Below are 15,617 nucleotides of genomic sequence, written 5' to 3'. Positions count from 1 at the left end.
CTCAGAAGGGGTCTGAGGATCTCATCTCTGTACCTAATGGCAGTCAGGCTACCTCTGGCAAGCACATGGAGGGCTGTGCGGCCCCCCCAAAGAAATGCCACCCAACACCATTACTGACACACCACCAAACCAGTCATGCTGTAGGATGTTGCAGGCAGTAGAACGTTCTCCACAGTGTTTCCAGAAGAGCACAGCGTGCCAGTGGAAAATTTGACAATCTTGGTGTTCTCTGGCAAATACCAAACCTTCTGCATTGTGATGGGCTGTAAGCACAACCCACACCTGTGGACATTGGGCCCTCATACCACCCTCATGAAGTCTGTTTCTGACCGTTTGAGTGGACACATGCACATTTGTGGCCTGATGTGGAGGTCATTATGCAGGGCTCTGGCAGTGATCCTCCTGCTCTTCCTTGCACAAAGGCAGAGGTAGTGGTCCTGCTGCTGGGTTGTTGCCCTCCTACAGCCTCCTCGATGTCTCCTGATGTACTGGCCTGTCTCCTGGTAGCGCCTCCATGCTCTGGACACTACACTGACAGACACAGCAAACAGCTCACATTGATGTGCCATCCTGCATGAGCTGCACTACCTGAACCACTTGTGTGGGTTGTTGACTTAGTCTCATGCTACCACTAAAGTGAAAGCACCGCCAGCATTCAAAAGTGACCAAAACATCAGCCAGGAAGCATAGGAACTGAGAAGTGGTCTGTGGTCACCACCTGCAGAACCACTCCTTTATTGTTATAATTGCCTATAATGTCCACCTGTTGTCTGTTCCATTTGCACAATAGCATGTAAAATTGATTGTCAATCAGTGTTGCTTCCTGAGTGGACAGTGTGATTGACTTGGAGTTACATTGTGTTAAGTGTTCCCTTTATTTTTTTGAGCAGTGTATTACCTCCATATGCCGATTTTTCCCATTTTCATGTACAGGACCCACAACTCAGAAGTGCTGTAGTGCAAGTCTTTTTATTTTACTGTTATCTCTGAACTTTCCCAGCATTCCAGGCGGCCAGAGACAATATATAATCAGTCACATGGTCTCCAAGGGGCGTGGCTATACTGCAGTAAGTGGGGGGGGGATAGCAGGGTGGAAGAGATTTACTGAAGTAATGCTATCCACCCACCCACTGAGCATAGCCAGGCCCCCTGGAGACCATGTGACTTATGACATCTTTTTCTCTGGCAAAGGCAACAGGAAAATGTATGAAAACGGGACAAAGTGGCGCAAGGAGGCAGTAGAAACCTATTACTCAGTAACTCTGTATAACTGTGTTTTTTGAGAAGTTAAAATGGACAAATGGACATTTTGTCTCAAAAAATGCAGTGTGTGCGCACAGCCTTAGAGTCTCCTTCTTCTTCTTTTTATTTTTTTGAATTTTTTTTTTGTTGTGCAATAAGTGACTGTCAATTTCCATCTCCTTTAGAAGGGTAAAACCATTCACTGTCCATGCACTACATACTGGTATCATATATGGATTGTTTCGGCTGCTTTGTAGTATCACATTATATGAGTTACCCAAACCTATAAGAAGGAATGAGTTTTAAGACCTATATTTAGGAAGTGAAAACATCCTAACTCTGTGCTTTTATTTCTAGGTATTGGCAAAGTAAAGCGAAAAACCAACATGCCGGATTCTTCTTCCACCGCAGATGAAAGCTTCTCGGACACGGAGCGCTTATATGACCTCAACATGCCAGCTTACGTGAAATTCACATACACAGCAGAGAGGGATGACGAGTTGTCTTTGGTCAAAGGCACAAAGGTGATTGTAATGGAGAAGTGCAGTGATGGATGGTGGCGTGGAAGTTACAATGGACGAGTAGGGTGGTTTCCATCAAACTACGTAACTGAAGAAAGTGATAGCCCTTCTGGTGACCAAGTGGGCACATTGTCTGAAAAACTAGCCGCAGTAGTCAACAATCTCAATAATGGTCGCTCACTACATGTCGTCCAGGCTCTGTATCCGTTTAGCTCATCCAATGAGGAAGAACTCAATTTTGAGAAAGGGGAAATGATGGATGTTATTGAGAAGCCAGAAAATGACCCAGAATGGTGGAAATGCCGGAAGAGCAATGGTCTTGTAGGACTGGTGCCAAAGAACTATGTTACTATTATGCAGAACTTTCAGACAAGTTCAGGGTATGAGCCTTTACCACCACGATGTGATTACATTGGGCCCTCTGTGACTGGGCGTTTTGCTGGCAACCAGTGGTATTATGGAAAAGTGACACGGCACCAAGCAGAAATGGCGCTGAATGAGAGAGGGAACGAAGGAGACTTTCTAATCAGAGACAGTGAATCTTCGGTAAGTGAATGAAGTCCAAATAGCTGTGCACTTGGATGTGAGGTCTACACAAGCAACTCTAGCCTCACGGTCATGAGATTGTGTACCCAGCTGATCCTCACAGCTATACTCATACCATGCAACTATGGGTTCAGTCAGACATCAAAGCCAGAAAAGAGTGGTCTTAAAGCGTACCTATCAGATCACCCCCCAAAAAAAAAAAAATATATATATGTTGCTCAGTACCTCATCTGATCATGTACATATAATTTTTGTGTCCTACATTTCTCTCAGAACTAGCTTTTATTTCTGAATTACCTTAATTATGTCAACAAGTATCAGGAAGGGGAGGGTCCCTCTCTTCTCCTCAGGTCATAACCACTCCCCTCCCTCACTCTCCTCAGTCACTGGTCTCGGGAGAGAGAATCTGTAACACTTTCCTCTGTAGTTTTATGCTATACACACACACACTGTGTGCCTCCAGCTTTTGCAAAACTACAGCTCCCAGCATGCCCACACATCATTTGGCTGTGCAGGCATGCTGGGAGTTGTAGTTTTGCAACATTTGGAGGCATAGGGTTATGGTCCCCCTGTATTGCACACACACATTCACTTCATATATTCATACACATTCACATTACATAGACAACACAGATATACACACATACATATATATCCACACACACATACAGTATACATGCAGGGACACTGGGGGAGGTTTATCAAAACCTGTGCAGAGGAAGAGTGGTGCAGTTGCCCATAGCAACCAATCAGATCGCTTCTTTCATTTTCCACAGGCCTCTAAAGAGGCCTGTGGAAAATGAAAGAAGCAATCTGATTGGTTGCTATGGGCAACTGCACCACTCTTCCTCTGCACAGGTTTTGATAAATCTCCCCCACTGACTTTATGTTTAAAAATCCTCTTTTCAGTCCTGCTCACTGCCAGCACTGTGCTCCTGCCCCTCCCCCTGCTTCTCACACGGAGAGATGAAGTGAAAGTAAACACAGGCAGGCAGAGTGAGGGGACTGGGAGTGAGATTGGACCTGCATGCAGCACTGTCAATCATGAAGTGTGTCCATGACATGGGGGATGACCAGTGGACACTGCAGGACTGGTATGTATCCCAGTAGGCAGTGGGGCAGTTTTATGACTGGATTTTTCAGTATGAAATACTGATTATTTTATTTTTTTATGAAAGCAATTGCAAAACCTATTGGTTTGCTTTACAACATATCAAAAGTTTTTATATCTGACCGTACCCATTTAAAGAAGTCTCTGTGCATCATGTATGGTGGACTAAAATTATTTTACAGGAAATTTGATCTGGATAGGGGGATGGTTTCCTCCATAGAGTTGGTCTTTTGTGAGGTTTCACTGTATATAAAGGGCACTTGAAAAGTTTTCAAACCCTTTCACTTTGTTCACATTTTATGTTGCAAAAATAAAAAAAAAAAATCCAGTTTTCCCCCATCATTTTTTACTCAATACCCCATAATGACAATATTAGGACAGAATGTTAGAAATCTTTGCTTATTTATTGAAAAGAAAAAACAAAAATATTGCATTGACATAAGTATTCAGACTTGTTATAAGTTCTGTCATGTTGTCATATGTTCGATTGGGTGCAGGTCAGGGCTCTGGCTGGGCCACTCAAGGACATTCCCAAAGTTGACCCAAAACCACTCCTATGTTGTCTTGGCTGTGTGCTTCGAGTGATTGTCTTGTTGAAAGGTGAATCTTCTGCCTGGTCTGAGGTCCAGAGTGCACTTAATCAGGTTTTTATTAACTCCTTGGGACGGAGGGCATACCTTTACGCCCTCAGCCCGCTCCCTGTCTATAACATGGGGCCACGCCGTGGCACCGCGTCATAGCTTGTCGGGCCCGGCCTCTAACAATGGCCGGGACCCGTGGCTAATAGCGTGCGGTATTGATCGTGGTGCCGCACACTATTAACCCTTTAGATGCGGCTTTCAAAGTTGAATGCCGCGTCTAAAGTGAAAGTAAAGTGGTGCCGATTAGCTCAGGGAGCTGTTCTGGATCGCCGCATTTGACCGCGGCATCCCGAACAGCTTTCAGGACAGCGTCCCCACCTGCCTCCTCGCTGTCCGATCGCCGAATGACTGCTCAGTGCCTGAGATCCAGGCATGAGCAGTCAAGCGGCAGAATCATTGATCAATGGTTTCCTATGAGAAACCATTGAACAATGTAAAAGATCAGTGTGTGCAGTGTTATAGCCCCATATGGGAGCTATAACATTGCAAAAGAAAGTGAAAAATATTTGAATAAAGATCATTTAACCCCTCCCCTAATAAGTTTGAATCACCCACCTTTTCCCAATAATAAAAAAAAAACTGTGTAAAAATATGTGGTATCGCCGCGTCCAGATATGTCCGAATTATAAAAATATATTGATAATTTAACCGCACGGTAAATGGCGTACACGTCAAAAAAATTCCAAGTCCAAAATAGCGTATTTTTGGTCACTTTTTATATCATTAAAAAAATGAATAAAAAGTGACCAAAAAGTCCCATTAATACATAAATGGTACCGCTAAAAACTTCAGATCACGGCGCAAAAAAGGAGCCCTCATACCGCCCCATACTCAGAAAAATGTAAATTTTAAACGTATACATTTTCCTGCATGTAGTTATGATTTTTTTCCAGAAGTATGACAAAATTAAACCTATATAAGTAGGGTATCATTTTAATCGTATGGGCCTACAGAATAAAGATAATGTGTAATTTTTACCGAAAAATGTACTGTGTAGAAACGGAAGCTCCCAAGAGTTACAAAATGGCATTTTTTTTCTTCAATTTTGTCGCACTATGATTTATTTATTTTTTCCGTTTCACCGTAGATTTTTGGGTAAAATGACTGACGTCATTACAAAGTAGAATTGGTGACGCAAAAAATAAGCCATCACATGGATTTTTAGCTGCAAAACTGAAAGGGTTATGATTTTTAAAAGGTTAGGGGGAAAAAACGAAAGTGCAAAAAACTGGAAAACCCTCCGTCCCCAAGGGGTTAAGAATATCTCTATACTTTGCTCCATTCAGCTTTTCATCAACCCTGACTACTCGCCCTGTTGCTCCCACCATGCCACCACCAGGCTTTACTGTAGGGGCTGGGCTTAGAATCAAGGCCAGAAAGGTACATTTTTTTTTTTCTCCGTAGACAAGAGAACCTTGTTTCTCAGTCTGAGAGCCCTTTTGGGGCTTTTTGCTGATTCTAGGTGGGCTTTCTGGCCACTCAGCTATAAAGCCCAGATTGTTGGAAGCTGCAGTGATGGGTGACCTTCTGGGAGTTTCTCCCATTTGTACACAAGCTCTTTAGAGCTCAGCTTGGGAGACCATTGAGTTCTGGTCACTTTGCAAAGCCCTCCCCGATTACTAATTGGGAGGCCGGCTCTTGGAGGAGTCCTGGGTGTTCCAAAGGTCCCCCATTTAATAATTATAGAGGTCACTGTGCTCTTGGGAACTTTCGGTGTAGCAGAAATAAATATTTGTACCCTTCTCCAGATCTATGGGGGAGAGTTATCAAAACCTGTTCAGAGGAAAAGTTGCCCATAGCAACCAATCAGATGGCTTCTTTCATTTTTCAGAGGCCTTGTTAAAAATGAAAGAAGTGAGCTGATTGGTTGCTATGGGTAACTGGGCAACTTTTCCTCTGCACAGGTTTTGATAAATCTCCCCCTATGTCTCCACATAGTCCTATCATTGATTTCTACATTCGTTTCCCCTCATGGTTTGGTCTTTTGATCTGATATACCTTGTCAGCTGTTAGACCTTATATAGACAGTAGTGAAAGAAATATGTTCTGGATCCAGCAATTCCGTAAAACATCAACTTTTATTTGTAATCCAACACGATAAAATCTTGCAAGAAGGCACTCTCAGCACACGACCTAGCCAGTAACACACTGCAACATGGACGCATTTCGAGCGCATGCGCTCGAAACGCGTCCATGTTGCAGTGTGTTACTGGCTAGGTGGTGTGTTGCGAGTGCCTTCTTGCAAGATTTTATCGTGCTGGGTCCAGAACATATTTCTTTCACTACTACGTATCAAGCTGGGCCAGGCTGAGGATCCGCGCAAGACCATTGGATGGTGAGCTGAAGATTTTAGTACTTTCACTTATATAGACAGGGTGGAGTCTTTCCAAATCCTGTCCAATCACCTGGATTTACTACAGGTGACTCCAATAAAGGTGTAGAAACATCTGAAATGATCGAGAAGTGGGAGGAGCCAGAGCTAAATCTCAAGTGTCATAGAAAATGGCCTGAATACTTATGTCCATGCAATTTTTATTTATTTTTTATTTTAGTTTTTCCTTTTTTTTTTTATTCGTAATCATTTCTAAAATTATATTGACACATTCTTATTATGGGGGTGCTAGGAGAAGGCCACAACATATTATATTATGGGGTACTAGGAGTAGGCCACAACATAAAAAAAAAAAAAACGGGAATAAAAGTGAAAGGGTCAGAGAACTTTCCGGATACATTGTAGATTGTAGCTGCTCGACAAGTGTTTTCTGTATTTGTATTTCATGGTTTATTTCAGCAGTCAGAACGCTTTAAGCCAGTGGGCACAATGTAGAGAAACTGACATAAACAATAATTACAGAAAAAAATGGTTTCGTTGCAAAGAAAAAAAAATTAAAATTCACACCCGAACATAAAAAACCTCCAGGCCAGATATATGTATATTAAGGAAACTTGGCTGTTTTCTTGCAAAACAATGCCGAACCTGTTTTTGAAGTAAATGGCGCTGAGCTGTAATACCACACACAAGATCTTTAACTATATTTTTCTCCCAATGTAAAACTGCATATTAGCAGTTTACAAATATTTTATATTGTCAAGGACTAGTACGGCTTAAAGGGGTACTCCACTGGCAAACTTAATTTTTTATTTTTTTTTTCTAATCAACGGGTGCCAGAAAGTTATAGATTTGTAAATGACTTCTATTAAAAAATAGTAATCCTTCCAGTACTTAACAGCTGCTGTATACTACAGAGGAAGTTCTCTTCTTTATTTAATTTAATTTCTGCCTGACCACAGTGCTCTCTGCTGACACCTCTGTCCATTTTAGGAACTGTCCGGAATAGGAGCAAATCCCCATAGCAAACCTATCCTGCTCTGGACAGTTCCTGACATGGACTGTATTATACAGTGGCTGATAAGTACTGTAAGGATTAAGTTTTTTTTTTTTTTTTTTTTTTTAATAGAGGTAATTTACAAATCTGTATAACTTTCTGCCACCAGTTGCTATGGGTTATTGGGGACAATGAAATTTGTACAATAAACCCAACTTCTTTCCTGACCTGTATGGCCAAGCATATGTATACCTTATCAATAGAGATGAGCGAAGTTACAGTGATTTGATTTGTCACAAACTTCTCGGCTCGGCAGTTGCTGACTTTAGCCTGCATAAATTAGTTAAGCTTTCAGGTGCTTCGGTGGGCTGGAGCACCTGAAAGCTGAACTAATTTATGCAGGCTAAAGTCAGCAACTGCCAAGCTGAGAAGTTCGTGATGAATCGAATCTCTAACTTCGCTCATCTCTAATTATCAACCTGCTATCTGGTTTTACCACGCAAAGCAATTCGATTGTCCATGGTCCTCAGTTCAGATGCATGGATATTAGATTTCCATAGGGCTTATGCAAATGGACCAATTTATAAATCTGTGTTGTACAGATCTGAAAGATTGTGGCCACTGACTGCTGCAGGCCACTGCGCCTCCATGACAGACCGCTACTACTTTTCTGTTGCCGTACATGCATATAATGGTGATTGTCAGGCTCAGAAACTGTAACATTGTGAACATCTTGAGCGCCAGGTAATTGACAGACAGACTTCTGCTAAATCACCCGGGAACAGAGAATCCTCTGATCCATAAAGAGAATGTTCCCTCACAGAATGGCCTTGTGCAGGGGTAGGCAACCTTTTGGTAGTGCTGTGCCCAAATTTGTTTCGAAGTCGCTTGGTGTTTTGGCAACATGGGTGTGGCTTGTTGTGGGTGTGGCTTGTTGTGGGTGGGGGTGTGGCTTGTCACAAGGTGGGTTTTTTACAGAATTGTCCCTATATATTGTTCTCTCTGCAAGGACCCTACAGTGAGAATAACCATTTTAACTCAGACCTGTGTAATACAGACCCCAGAATCACCACCCACCTTAATACAGAGCCCAGAATCACCCCCCCCACCATAATACAGAGCCCAGAATCACCCCCCCCCCCCACCATAATACAGACCCCAGAATCGCCACCCACCATAATACAGACCCCAGAATCGCCACCCACCACAATACAGACCCCAGAATCGCCACCCACCACAATACAGACCCCAGAATCGCCACCCACCACAATACAGACCCCAGAATCTCCACCCACCACAATACAGACCCCAGAATCACCACCCACCACAATACAGACCCCAGAATCGCCACCCACCACAATACAGACCCCAGAATCGCCACCCACCACAATACAGACCCCAGAATCAGACCCCACTATAATAAAGACCTCACTATAATACAGACCCCAGAATTAGACCCCACCACAATACATACCCTCCCCCCTTTACATAATACAGACTCCAGGGTCAGACCCCAGTCGTGTTGTGCAATAATATACATAGTTACATTAACTGACTCACAATTCACGTCTCTTACGGTCAGCGTCGTCCTCTTTCCTTCTGTTCTCCTTCTGGCTCAGACCACCATGACGACTTCTTACAGCCAAAACCCATCACTGCAGCTAGAGATGAGCGAATTTACAGTAAATTCGATTCATCACGAACTTCTCGGCTCGGCAGTTGATGACTTTTCCTGCGTAAATTAGTTCAGCTTTCAGGTGCTCCGGTGGGCTGGAAAAGGTGGATACAGTCCTAGGAGACTCTTTCCTAGGACTGTATCCACCTTTTTCCAGCCCACCGGAGCACCTGAAAGCTGAACACATTTATCCAGGAAAAGTCATCAACTGCCGAGCCGAGAAGTTCACAACGAATCGAATTTACTGTAAATTCGCTCATCTCTAACTGCAGCATATGCAAGACAAAACATCTTAGTTTCTGCATTTTTCCAGTGTAGTCCCCAGAGGTGCCGAATTCGATGGAGTTTATTCCATTCCAAACAGCGTTATCGAGCAAACTACGTTCCAGCAACCTGTCTTCGCCTTTGTCAAGCATGAGAGGCGGCAAAACGTACCCTGCTCTGTAACACTGATTGAAATGGAATAAACTGCACTGAATTCTGCACTTTATGCTTTGGTGAGCTACGATTTTCCTTGGATATAAGTAGGTAGGTAGCTATGCAGGTAGATAAGTAGATATGGAGGTAAGTTCATAGGTAGGTAGCAAGGTAGGTAAATGGGTAATTAGCCACCTGGCTACCTACCTACATAGCAACCTAAGTAGGCGCACCCCTATCATTGTGTAGGTAGCCAGGTAGGGAAGTAGCCAGTTCTCCTTCACATTTAAATCATCATCCCCTTTCCCCATCACTTGCACTCCCCCCATAATCACTTGCACCCACCCATCATCACTTGCACCCCCCCCCATCCCAACCTCACTTGCACCCCCCTTCCCCCTCATCATCACTTGCACCCCTATCATTGTATAGGTAGCCAGGTAGGGAAGTTGCCAGTTCTCCTTCACATTTAAATAATCATCCCCCTCCCTGTCGCCTGCGCCCTCCTCCCCTGCACCCCACTCCTTATCACTTGCATCCCCCGTCCCATCATCACTTGCACACCCCCCCGTCCCATCATCACTTGCACACCCCCCCCATCCCATCATCACTTGCACACACCCCCATCCCATCATCACTTACACCCCCCCATCCCGTCATCACTTACACCACCCCATCCCCCCCCCCATCAAAAAAAAAGAAACTTTTACTCACCTATACGCAGGCAGGGATCTCCTCAGCAGCACAGGCTGGCTGTGTTCCTCTCCCACTACAGAGCAGGCGCCGATGAGTGACGTCATCGGCGCCTGCGCTGCGTGGGGGCAGAGATCACAGATCTCCTCACACTGCAGCTCACACTGAGAGGAGGCTTTAGCTGCGTGTGCGTGTGCGCACACAGCTTAGAGCGGCGCTCGCTCACCTGGGGATCCGGGACAAGAGTCCTGGATCCCCATTAGTAGAGTGAGCGCATCTCGAGCCGGAGCCCCGCGTGCCATGAGTGGCACGCGTGTCGGGGGTTGCCGACCCCTGACCTGGTGTATTATTTTTTTTACTGGTTTTTATGCTGAACTTATTTTTACAGAATGTATGGTAATGGTTTGTCTGATTTGTCATTTTACCATGCATATTGTAAAATAGTCTTCAAATCTTGCAGTTTTAATTTTGGCCACTAAGCCTAATAATAAGCTGACCCTTTTTTGTAAAGAGAGCTTTTCGGTCTCTTCCTTATCACTGACAGGATATCAGTTTATAGATAGATTGGGATTGGGCCGTTTACAATAAGTAATCACAGCTCCATGGCTCCACCCTGCTCAATGACCTCTGCACAGCATACAGCATGTCTACAAAACGCTGCTATAGAAGTCAGTAATATTTCCCATGTACATGAGGCTTACCATAAAGCCTATCTTCTAATGCTGTTAAAAGCAGCTTGGGCAAGATGGTGGCCCCCAACTTGTACTAAAAAGGAAATAAAGATTTATGCTGAAATCTGTTCACAAGTAACACAAGACTCCAACATGGCACCTTCAGCAGGAGTGTCCTGTCAGCTCTCGTGTTTCACTGCATTTAACCAATGACCACTGATCCAGCACAGTGAATGTTATATGCCGGGAGTTTCTTTTTTTTCATTTATTTTATTTTATTTTTTTCCTGATACCTGGCCAACTATTGCTTCAACATAACTTTAATACTATAGTCATTACTGCTTCCTTGAACTTCAAGTTTTAACGGCTGATTTAAAAAAAATGCTAAGTTATTTTTCAAAAAGTTAATTTGTTTTGTTCTTTTAATCTTGTTTCTTTTGTCATCTTTTCATTTATATATCTATTTATTTATTTTCTAGCCGAATGATTTCTCTGTGTCGCTGAAAGCCCAAGGCAAGAACAAGCATTTCAAAGTACAGATGAAAGACAATGTATACTGCATTGGCCAGCGCAAGTTTAACACCATGGAGGAGTTGGTAGAACATTACAAAAAGGCTCCTATTTTTACCAGCGAGCAAGGCGAGAAACTCTATCTAATCAAGCCTTTGTCCTGAGACCGCGACGCGGAGAGTTGGTAAAAGGACTCCAGCTTTGGTAAAGTCACCGAAAGGCGGAACCCACAGAAACTGAGAACCCCAGAATAGAACCAAAGGCCTCTCCTAGCCCCGATGAGAATGACATTTGTGACGTTAAGAATTGGATGATACGCTGTAATTTTTTGTTCTGTTTGTTGTCTCTTGCCATGAGCATCCCTTATCTTTTTATATTTTGCCTTACTATTGTAATGTACCTGAGATGTAGAATTACATAACCTTCTCTGCACTTGGAGGTTCCAAGCAATGTGATTGTGGTTTGTCCCTACAAGGATCATGCCTGATAGAAGTCCACGTATCACATCTACATGCTGCTTTTTGTTCCCCCCCCCCCCCCCCCCCCCAATCTGTGCTTCGGACACAATCATCGGCATGGATCGAATGCTGTTTTCACTGTGGATATACTCTCACGGTTTGTCCTATTCGCATTGTATCGGACAGACCGTGTCTGAGCATTGTGTCTTCATTTGTACTTCTAATCCAAGACATTTCATATTTATTTAAGAAGCATAGGGTGCCTTTCAGGTCATTTACTAGCCTAAATATTTAATGTACCCACATACTGTAAAAGGTCTACATATCTTTCTTGTCCCAGCAGGTATTGTATAATTCACAACGCTGTCGATCATTTACTTTGTTAGCTTTCGTAGAAAAAAAAATCATTATATTATGGTTTATTGTTCTTTTGTATTGTTTTTATGTTTTTTGGTACCCATCTAAATGGGCAGCCAGTCACTTTTAAGCTATTTGTAAAAGAGAAGTTCCTTTTATGTCTTGGTTGTGGTAGAGAAATGTTCAAGCCAAAGCTTGTACTTCTGGCATACCCCCAAAGGCACACAGGGACCAGGTGATTGTATGCTGGCTATGTTTTTCCTGGCAGCAAAAATGGCAGGCCCCTTTTTTTTTTCTTTTTTATTATAGTGCCCAAAAAACACGATGGTCAACACCAGGAGCCTATGTAATGTAATCGCTGGGTCCTGCATGGTAAATCCACCTATATAATTTAGCCTTATGTTCGTTCTTTGTTGGGCAGAGGAGTCCACGAATGTGATATATTAGGGGGGCTTGTATCCGTTTATTTTATTAAAGAAACAACTGAACAAACTAGATTATTGTGCCAAATTGCATGTGTGTAATTTATTACTTATTTGTTTAAAGTTGTGTAGTGGTGCTTTTTTGTTTCTCTCCCTCACATATATGTGTATTTTTGTTTTTATTTGCACCAAAGCCTTTAGTCGATCAAAATGTAATCTATTCCAAAATGTCTTTCTGTTTAGTGGAGGAAGCTAGTAGACCTAGGTATCACAAGTCATTGTAAAGATAAGGAATACTGCTAGAATACTAAATCCACATGACTATATACTGTTTGTATATTTGTGTGTACCCCTATTCTTATTTATGTACATTGTGTGTATCCACAAAGCAGTAAAGTAACTTTTCATTTTTCTTACTATTTACCCAACAGATTATTTAGCCATGGTATCTGCCATACCAGTAACACATTATTAGCTGGAAAGATATAGCCAGGTAATAAGTAATATGGGAGTATTATGTAATCACTTACAACACCAAAGATTTAGTGTAAAGTGTGTCTACTGCATATTTAAAGGGGTTATCCAGGAAAAAACTTTTTTTTGTATATCAACTGGCTCCAGAAAGTTAAACAGATTTGTAAATTAATTATATTAAAAAAAAAAAATCCTAATCCTTTCAGTAGTTATCAGCTGCTGAAGTTGAGTTGTTCTTTTCTGTCTAAGTGCTCTCTGATGACACTTGTCTCGGGAACTGTCCAGAGTAAAAGCAAATCCTCATAGCAAACCTCTTCTACTCTGTGCAGTTCCCGAGACAGACAGAGGTGTCAGCAGAGAGCACTGTTGTCAGACAGGAAAGAACAACTCCACTTCAGCAGCTGATAAGTACTGGAAGGATTAAGATTTTTTAATAGAAGTAATTTACAAATCTGTTTAACTTTCTTTTTTCCTGGAATACCCCTTTTTAAGTTAAAGATTCACTTTGTGCACCTCAGTTATCAAATGGACTCAGAAAACAATTTGCCTATACTCAATGCCATGGGGTGGCTGATGCTACGGGCTGTATATAGAGATGAGCGAACTTACAGTAATTTCGATTCGTCACGAACTTCTCGGCTCGGCAGTTGATGACTTATCCTGCCTAAATTAGTTCAGCTTTCAGGTGCTCCGGTGGGCTGGAAAAGGTGGATACAGTCCTAGGAAAGAGTCTCCTAGGACTGTATCCACCTTTTCCAGCCCACCGGAGCACCTGAAAGCTGCACTAATTTATGCAGGAAAAGTCATCAACTGCCGAGCCGAGAAGTTCGTGACTAATCAAATTTACTGTAAGTTCGCTCATCTCTAGCTGTATATGTGTTGCTCATGTGCGGGAGGACTTTTTTCTGTTATGAACTACTGGTGGAGGCCCAAAACTGCAGATTTTTCTTTCTTTATATAACTGTATTTTTATTGAGTTTTTTATATATCATCATGCCGTACTATTATTGGTGCTATGTTTGTTTCCATTTCCTTTTTTTTTTTTTTTTTTTTTTTTTTTTTTTTTTTTTTGCTCAAGATAATTACATTTATAAGCTCTTTTTTTTCTCTAGCTTGTTTTTCTTACATTTATACAATTTTTCAATACCCAGATGCAAAAGCAAAATAAATTCCATACTGTTCTCCACAGATGCAGCCATTTGTCTTCCACTTTGGAGCTAGCAAACACTACTCGAAACATGCAGAGGAAGTAGCCACTTAGAAACAAGTCTGACTTTATTGAGCATTTATCCAAGATGTTCACCGCCTCTTAGTTCAGACTCTTTGTTATAGAGCTCTCTCATGCCTTCAGTTTGTGTCAATAGCTTGGACCAATACATGCAGCTATAAGATGGAAACAAAAAGGCAGTTGTATTATGCTCTTCTGAAACCACCTTAAAGGGGTACTCCACTGGCCAGTGTTCTGGCTGCGTTAGGAATAATTAGTTCCAAACGCTGTGCGCGCTGCGGGGGTTGGCAACGTCCCCTCGTGCTGTCAGGCCACACCCCTCGCTTTGCACGCTGCGATGGTTGGCCTCGTGCTGTCAGGCCACACCCCTCAATGCAAGTCTATGGAAGGGGGCGTGGCGGCTGCCACGCCCCCTTCCATAGACTTGCATTGAGGGGGCATGGCCGAATGGCACGAGGGAGCGTGGCCGATCCCTGCAGCACGCACAGCGTTCAGAACATTTAGCAGCCGGGAAAACTGGACTGTGGAGTAGCACCTTAAAGGGAAGGCCACTGCTCATCTGATATAGCACATTGTCGACAATGAGCAACATCCTGTAGATAACTGCCCCTGAACAAACTGGACTTCGAATGAACATTTATTTTTTTCCCCCTACTTTGTTGGTTTGTATAATGTACTATATGTAAAGAAAGAAACTATCGTAAAGGACCTGAAAACAGGTCCATGTTGTTCTGGCTGTTAATTCAGACCACCATGTTGATGTCTCATTTTGATCTGGAAGTGCAGTCTTGGGTGAAAAAGACATTTAGACCTTATTCACATGACCCAATTACAGATCTACTTTATTTTGTGTGCATGTACGTAAATAACTATACTGCAGGTGCCAAAAATGAGGAAAAAGGTTTACGTAGAAGGATACACATCAATTATGCCATGTGTAAGCCCACTCTTGTCTCTCTGGATTATTGACTAAACAAAATGAGGTCTACTGTTCGACTTGATGGATTTGGTCTGCGTGTATGTTCTGTGATAACTTGTCTAAATTTTTAAGTAATACCCTAGTGGGTTGAATACCAACTCTATTAAATTTGTCTGAAATTGGTCTAGCAGAAGGTGATGAGTATCACTATTTGTAGGTGGATTGAAAGAAAAGTCCGGCCACCCCACCCCTATCACCTTGCTGCAGCCCGGACTAGGGAGGATCAATACCCGATACTGGAGTATAAAAACAAGAATTTTGTTCTGAGCAGCAAACGTTTAAAAAGTCTTCTGCTATTAATAAAATCCACTCATGATTAAAAAATAAAATGTACAGCAAGACAAGC

General features: G+C 42.6%; 1 protein-coding gene across 5 annotated transcripts in view; it reads left to right on the top strand.

Moving 5' to 3' along the window:
- NCK1 (NCK adaptor protein 1) overlaps positions 1 to 13,007 on the top strand; it is a 117,212-nt gene extending 104,205 nt beyond the window's left edge. For all 5 annotated transcript variants that reach the window (XM_056564367.1, XM_056564365.1, XM_056564363.1 and 2 more), the window contains 2 exons: positions 1,600 to 2,309; positions 11,323 to 13,007. In XM_056564367.1, coding sequence (XP_056420342.1) covers positions 1,600 to 2,309; positions 11,323 to 11,517 — 905 coding nt within the window. In that variant the 3' untranslated portion in view covers positions 11,518 to 13,007. The remainder of the gene's footprint in view (positions 1 to 1,599; positions 2,310 to 11,322) is intronic.
- Positions 13,008 to 15,617: the final 2,610 nt, after the last annotated feature.

Source organism: Hyla sarda, chromosome 3 (genome assembly GCF_029499605.1).
Source record: "Hyla sarda isolate aHylSar1 chromosome 3, aHylSar1.hap1, whole genome shotgun sequence".
NCBI classification, from domain to species: Eukaryota; Metazoa; Chordata; class Amphibia; order Anura; family Hylidae; genus Hyla; species Hyla sarda.
Note: the sequence above shows the minus strand (reverse complement) of the source record. Positions and strands in the feature narration are given on the sequence as shown.